The following is a 7,502-nucleotide window of genomic DNA, read 5'->3' on the forward strand; positions in this document are numbered from 1 at the left end:
CTTTCCACTTCGATTCCCCAGAACCTACATGAAAAGCAAAGCATGAGCAAGGCATGGTGGCACATGCCTTTCATCCCAGCACTCAGGTGGCAGAGGTAGGAGGAGCACCATGCGTTTGAGGCCACCCTGAGACTACATAGTGAATTCCAGGCTAGAGTGAGATGCCTCAAAAAAAAAAGGGGGGGGGCTGGAGAGATGGCTTAGCGGTTAAGCACTTGCCTGTGAAGCCTAAGGACTATGGTTTGAGGCTTGATTCCCCAGGAACCACGTTAGCCAGATGCACAAGGGGGCGCACGCATCTGGAGTTCGTTTGCAGTGGCTGGAGGCCCTGGCGTGCCCATTTCCTCTTTCTTTCTCTCTCTCAAATAAATATTAGAAAGAAAAAAAAAAAAAGCAAAGCATGGTCATGCACGTCTGGAGATAGAGGCAGAGAATTGGCTGACTATAAACAGAAGTTCAGGGCTGTGGGAGAGACCTCATCTTGAGGAAAGATGCATTTGTGCAATAGAGAACACCTCAGGCTAATCTCTGGCCCACTGGAGGCTGAGGGTGGAGTATGATGTCACTTGGGTTCTAGACACACTCCATGCTGAGTTCTGGCCACTTGGCTCCAAACTTCATCAGCAAGGTCAATGCTCCTCCATCCCTATATGGCTTCTGAGTCTCGCCCTAACTGGTAAGTGTTAAGCATAAGCTCCTTCCACCTCTTCCTCAAAACGCGCCCATGGAGTTTGGCACTTCCAGCTGCTGAGTGGGCATCCACAGGACATGACACACACAAAACCCCGGAAACCCAAGCTGCACTTGCCACCTCTAGCCCCTAAGACCAGCAGGGCCCCTCAGATGACAGCTGCACCCAGGCCAGCATACGATGCTCAGCTGCAACCAGAAGCAGTCCTGCCTGTGGCTGATGTCGCCCATGGCAGCCGCAGCAGCTGGTGTGGCAGTGGTTTGGGGGAGTTGGTAACACTGAGCCCTCAAAGCCTGGATCGCTTGCCAGGAGCCTCAGGAAGCCTGGCCAGTGGCGTGGTGGCTTCTTGCCTTTTTGAGATAAGGCAAGTTTTGGAGTGTGTCTAGAACCCAAGTGACATCATGCTCTGTGAGCGTTTCAATAAGGTATTAAAGCTGCAGAATTACACATGAAAGCCGAATCAGGACGTTCAATCGAAAGAAATGGAAGGTCAAGTTACTTCAGTTAAGAAGTACAATTGAAAAAGCTGGGCGTGGTGGTGCATGCCTTTAATTCCAACACTCAGGAGGCGGTTCGGTGGATTTCTGTGAGTTCGAGGTCACCCTGAGACTACATAATGAGTTCTAAATCAGCCTGGACTAGAGTGATCCTACCTCAAAACAAACAAACAAACAAAAATATATAATTGAGGGGCTGGAGATATGGCTTAGCTTAATGATTAAGGCTCTTGCCCATAAAGCCTACCAGGTTTGATTCCCCAGAACCCTCTCTCTCTCTAGTAAAAATAAATAAATAAAAATAAAAGTAGGGGCTGGAGAGATGGCTTAGCGGTTAAGCACTTGCTTGTGAAGCCTAAGGACCCCTGTTTGAGGATTGATTCCCCAGGACCCACTTTAGCCAGAGGCACACACGTCTGGAATTCGTTTGCAGTGGCTGGAGGCCCTGGCACGCCCATTCTCTCTCTCTCTCTCTCTCTCTCTCTCTCTCTCTCTCTCTCTCTCTCTCTCTTCCTCTTTCTCTCTGTCTGTCTGTTGCTCTCAAATAAAGAAATAAAAATAAAACAAAAAAAAATAAAGCAGTAGTGAAATTATAAAGTATAAAACCATAAATTAAGGGCCAGAGAGATGTCTCAGTGATTAAACATACTCGCTTGCAGCAGGGCGTGGTGGTTCATGCCTTTAATCCCACCACTCGGGAGGCAGAGGTAGGAGGATTGCCATGAGTTTGAGGAGGCCATCCTGAGACTCCAGAGTGAATTCCAGTTCAGCCTGGGCTACAGCGAGACCCTACCTTGAAAAACCAAAAAAAAAAAAAAAAAAAAGATACTGGCTTGCAAAGCCTAAGGACCCAGGTTTAATTTCCCGGCGCCCACATAAAGCCAGATGCACAAAGTGGCATATGCATCTGGTGTTCATTTACAGCGGTTAGAGGCCCTGACCTGCCCATTCTTTCTCTCCTTGCAAATAAACAAATACTTTCGTAAAGCCGTAAGTTAAGCCTCTCTTGTTATTAACAGCTCCACTCTTCCTGGCACTAATGGGAGAGGGTTCTGACCACCATGCAGAAATACGCTGAGGTGGCATTTGGGGTTAAGAAGGGCCAGGTGCTCACGCAATCTCCTTAAAGCAGCTATGTGAAATTATTTATGAGTTATCTAGAATAGAGCTGTTTTCCTCCAAAACAATAAAAAAAATAAAATAAAATAAAATACAACACTCCCACAATGTCCCAAAAGCTTTCAGGCCAAGCCTAAAATGTCAAGTAAGGCCATATAAGTTCTGGCCCAAGCACTGGTCCCCTTCAGACACGTGCCCAGGATGAGGGCTGCTTTTCTTCCCCTACAGACCATCCAAGGTTGGGACAAGAGCGTGGTGGGGGGTGAGGGGGTACAGCAGACCAAAGACTGGCTCCAGTTCCCTGCCCCAGATCACTCTCTCATTCTTCACCCCTGATAAGATAGGAAGAGGACGATCAAAGGTAATTATTTAGGCAACAAACCAGAAACTGTTAGGAATGGGCCCTGCTGGCCAGGAGTCCAAGCAAGGACCTGATGGTCACAGGTCAGGGGCCCGTCAGTGAATTTTCCATCACGTCAGCTCCATTCTATTTTTTAAATTTTTGTTTATTTGTTTATTGGTTGTTTTTTTTTTTTTGTGGTAGGGTTTCACTCTAGTCCAGGCTGACCTGGAATTCACTATGAATTCTCAGCTATCCTCCTACCTCTACCTCCCCAGTGCTGGGATTAAAGGCATGCGCCACCATGCCTGGCTCTAATCACTCTAAAGTAAAGAAATAGAGTGTGGTGAAGCCGGGCGTAGTAATCCCAGCACTTGGGAGGCAGAGGTAGGAGGATCGCCGTGAGTTTAAGGCCAGCCTGAGACTACACAGTGAATTCCAGGTCAGCCTGGACTAGAGTGAGACCCTACCTCAAAAAAAAAAAAAAAAAGAAAAACAAAAACAAAGAATAAAAAACACCCACAACAGAAATAGAGTATGGTGGCATTGTCTCAGAGCAGGAAAACTGGTGGGTGCAACGTGTTGGTTACTGAAGACAGTTGCGCTGGAGGGCTAAGGTGGCAAGAAAGGAAGAAAGCTTCCAGCCCACAGAGCACCTCTGCCCCTGCCTCCCACACCTGCCTTCCAGGTCTCCCCTCCCGTGCGCCGCCCTCTCCTCTGCAGCTAATAAACACAAGTGCTTCTTATGGCCCTGCACAGTTTTCACAGGGTAAAAGGTACTGGCCACCTGACTAGCCCTGTCCTATCCCTGTGACCAACACACCCAGGGTCAAGCAAGGCGATGACCCTTACTTTACTTCCCCAAGAAAGCTATGTGATCCTTTGGGGAGTTCAGATGCCTTCTAGAAATCCAAGACCCCTTGTAGATATCAGAGCATAACTAATAGGTAATACAGATCAGGAATCAGTATCTGCCTCCCCCTCTCGACTAGAAGCTCTCTGAGGGCAGAACAAAATCCACTATTTAAAATTTTTACTTATTTATTTCTTTGCAAGGCGAAAGAGAGAATGGGTATGCCAAGGCCTCTAGCCACTGCAAACATGCGCCACTTTGTGCCTCTGGCTTTACATGAGTACTGGGAAATTGAACCCGGGCCGTTAGGCTTTGCATGCAAATGCCTTCACCGCTGAGCCATCTCACCAGCCCAGTATCTGCTCTTTTGTTAGTTTGGTTTTTCACAGTTATCTTCCAACTTGAGGACCCCAGTCCTGACACAGAGTTAGATGTTCAATAAATCGACAGCATGAATGAACACGTGCCCATTTTCTGGGGCTTGTTGTAGACCCCACGTGCCCCTTGAATTCCTGAAGCCATTGGCCCTGAAGCACTGACTTTAGGAGCACAAGCGACATCTGTGTTGGCATCAGGACAGAGGCAGCAGTGCTGAATGACTGTGGCCTAGAACGAAAGTTCCCAGACCCTCACCCTTCCATCGCTGACTCCCAGCAAGGCCAAGGGAAATCGACTGTCTTGTGCACAAACGACCTTTCCCAACACCTTTTTCTCTTTTGAGTTCCCTTTGATGTTCCCAGTAACTCAAATCCATGAATATAAAGCCAAGGGTGGTGAGGACAGGCTACAGGAAGGGTAAGGGAGGAAGGCTTGTAGAGCCCAAAGTATACTTTGACAGCATGCCACTGGTGATGCCCCATCACGTCCTTGTCCCCTATCTTCCTCCCTGGAACTAAGGACTCTCACCTAAGGACCCAGTATGTCATAACCATGACTAAAAAGCCAGCAAATTGATTGTATAAATAGAATCACAGTTTCCCATTCGCTTTTATCATCAAACGTGAAAATGAATATAAAAAGGGTTTGTCCTTAAGGCAGAATATAAATCACAATAATATGCTGAGCTTATTTTACTAGTATCCTTGAACATGTAGATACTTCTGATAGAAAGTAGCTTAGTTGGTAGAGTGCTTGCCTAGCATGTATTAAGCCCTGGGTTTGACCCACAGCATTGCATAAAAGGGACGTTGTGATGCACGCCCATGACCCCAGCACTCAAGGGCCGGAAGTCCAAGATTATTCCCCTCTATATAGTGAGTGGGAGGCTGGGCTGGACTACATAAGACCCTGACTCAAAAACAAACGTAGGGCTAGAGAGAGATGGCTCAGCAGTTAAGGTTCTTGCCTGTATAAGCCTAATACAGGCTTAAACACAAAATTTAAAAGTAAAAGAAAAAAATCAATAAACAAACACAATACCCACATTTTAAAGTATTATGAATTCCTATGTTTTTCTTGAGGTCAGTCACCCTTACCTTGAATAGCCCTTATCTTTGTAAAAGAATATATTTACTTTTCTGAAACTGTTGGTTTTAACTGCCTCTTCTAAAGTCTGTAGGTCTGTTCTGGTTGTTGATTACATAGTTCAGATTCAGAGAGCTGAAGACATCCAGTTTTTGTTTTTGTTTTTTAAATAAGAAGGCAAGTTCATCCTAGCAAAAAAGAAAAAATAAAAGTTGCCTCCATAATTTATGATCTACCAATTGACATGGCAGCTCAACTATGTCTATTTAACTGAACAAAACAAATAAAAAAAGGAAGGAAGGAAGGAAGGAAGGAAGGAAGGAAGGAAGGAAGGAAGGAAGGAAGGAAAGAAAGAAAGAAAGGGAAAGAAAGGAGGGAGGAAGGAAGGAAGGAAGAAAGAAAGAAAGAAAGAAAGAAAGAAAGAAAGAAGAAAGAAAGAAAGAAAGAAAGAAAGAAAGAAAGAAAGAAAGAAAGAAAGAAAGAAAGAAAGACAAGGAAGTAAGAGCCTGCTTTGTAAGCCACTGGGCCGAGTCAGTTCATGCCCAGCACAGACCCCTGCCTGGGCAAGACTGAGAGCCCTGTCATGCGCATTACACATCAAGCTTCAATCTTGCAGAAGAGCAGAGCCGCAGTGAGAGTCCCTGTGACCGTGATAACATGGATTTATTCACATCATCATCCCGTTACTGTTTCCTCCATATGGCCGAGCCAGCGATCCGATGCTATTCTAACAGGAGACATGACCTTATTCCACTGTGTTGATCTAGTCGTGTTTGTTCATTGTTCTTCAGTTACAGTCTTTGCAAGAACCAAAGTCTTCCAGAGAGATCAGGTGACAACCAAGGGGTTTGGGATATTTAAGTGCGTATCAGGGCCCAGCACAGGTGCTGGTAAACCTCCTGGTGGGTCTCCCAGATTTCCTTCATCCCCGACTCCCACCACTGTGGAATCTCCCTTGGTTGCTCAAGGGAAAACTCGGACACTAATGTGTTCAAGTGGGCACAGGGTGGAAGGTGGGGAAGTGGGGGACATATGGAGAGGTCCTTGCGCATGCTCTACTACTGAGTGACCTCCTGGCCTGTGGACGATTTCTTACCTTAGGGGATTCGAGGCTGTACTACAGGGGAATTGTCTCAGGCCAGTCTAATTTGCCCGTTTGAGATATTTTGCTTCCCACTTCCTTTCTCACCTCGCATGGTATCTGTCAGACTGCCTGGGCTGCCCTGGTGTCTTAACTCCCGAAGGTCACAGCATAGAACGCGCCAGGCACGCATCACAAGGACTCGAAGGTTTGTTCCCCTGGCGTCGCGGTCTCTAGCGAGGGACGGCGTATATCTCCTCGTAGGGTGGGGGAGAGAAGCAGGCACACTCCTCATCTTCCAGCTGCATCCCCTCTACCCGGTGGGCATCAGGACTGGGCCTGAAACATGAGCAGAAGACACGGGGGCACTCACACACTTGAGGCCACCACCCTGGCAGTGCCGATTTCCACTCCCACCACCTGCCTTTTAAGACCAAACCCAGCCACAGACACCCCACCACCACCACCCCCCCGCCACCATGAGGGCCAGGAGGGGAGCTAAGCCCCGGGACCCACCGTACCTGTCATTTCCACCAAGCACAAAAGGAGGGTGGTCCTCACCCTCTGAAAACGCAGCGTTGTCTTGAGGGTAGATGGTGCAGTATTGAGGGGGACTTGGCGAGGCGGCCAGGGCCCCACCAGGAGGGATGAGGCCACAGGGGTTCATCATGGGCTGCAGGTAGGTGGTGTTCATCCCCAGGGGCTCCTGGGCATAAGGAGGAGGGATATACTGCACCACGGTGGCCCCGTGGAAGGTGATGGGCTGGTTGATGCCAGTGAAAACGAACGACTGTCCTCCCGCTGTCTGTTCTGAGTCCAGGGCCCTTTCCTCGGTCTCTTTGCAAAACTGGCAGGAGAGCATTTTGAACTTGCACACCGCGATCAGCATGAACGTCACCCCGACGGACAGCAGGATGGGCCCCAGGAGCTGGGTCCATTCAAAGTGAGAGACCCCCTGGTACTTGATCCAGCCCATGACAGTGAACGTGATCCCCACCAATCCCAGAAAGACGCCGGAGAAGAGCAAGGTGGCCCCTGCCTTGTCGTCGTCCGACACCTGGATGTCAGCGGTGCTGGGTGTGTACGGGGTGACAGAGAACACATTGAGTGGGAAGTCCTCGGGCCGGCTGCTAACGTGCTCCATGGCTCCTCACCGGAGTGCCTGCTTCTTAGAGAAGAAAGACTGGGAGAGCCGGAGGAGGGGGTGATGCAGGTGAAGATTAGTGAGAGGAGACCTTTGGGCTCCTGGAGTTAACAGAGTATAACACACAGAAGGCTGAACTTTGTTTATAAGAATAAAGGTCTGAGAAGCGAAGCCTGAACTTTTTTTTTTTTTTTTTTTTTTTTTTTTTGGTCAAGGATTGCCAGCAAGGGGAAGTCTCTGGTTTGCAAAACAATGACAAACTGGCTTTTTAATTCACACTCATTCATTAAAATCCCTTCCGAAGCCACACTCT

General features: G+C 48.0%; 1 protein-coding gene across 1 annotated transcript; it reads right to left on the reverse strand.

The window, feature by feature from the left end:
- Positions 1 to 5,608: 5,608 nt before the first annotated feature.
- Positions 5,609 to 7,296, reverse strand: Tmem174 (transmembrane protein 174). The gene is made up of 2 exons (XM_004651540.2): positions 6,567 to 7,296; positions 5,609 to 6,384 (listed from the first exon to the last, which is right to left on the reverse strand). The coding sequence occupies exons 1-2, from the start codon at positions 7,187 to 7,189 to the stop codon at positions 6,279 to 6,281; spliced, it is 729 nt and encodes a 242-aa protein (XP_004651597.2). The 5' UTR covers positions 7,190 to 7,296; the 3' UTR covers positions 5,609 to 6,278.
- Between the last annotated feature and the right edge of the window lie 206 nt (positions 7,297 to 7,502).

This window comes from Jaculus jaculus, chromosome 14, assembly GCF_020740685.1.
Source record: "Jaculus jaculus isolate mJacJac1 chromosome 14, mJacJac1.mat.Y.cur, whole genome shotgun sequence".
NCBI classification, from domain to species: domain Eukaryota; kingdom Metazoa; phylum Chordata; class Mammalia; order Rodentia; family Dipodidae; genus Jaculus; species Jaculus jaculus.

What these genes read in the sequence shown, in the direction of transcription:
- Tmem174 (XM_004651540.2), bottom strand. Translation starts at nt 7,189, where the DNA reads ATGGAGCACGTTAGCAGCCGGCCCGAGGACTTCCCACTCAATGTGTTC. An exon ending in GTGCTTGGTGGAAATGACAG is followed by an intron (nt 6,385 to 6,566) that starts GTACGGTGGGTC and finishes CTCATGTTTCAG; the next exon opens with GCCCAGTCCTGATGCCCACC.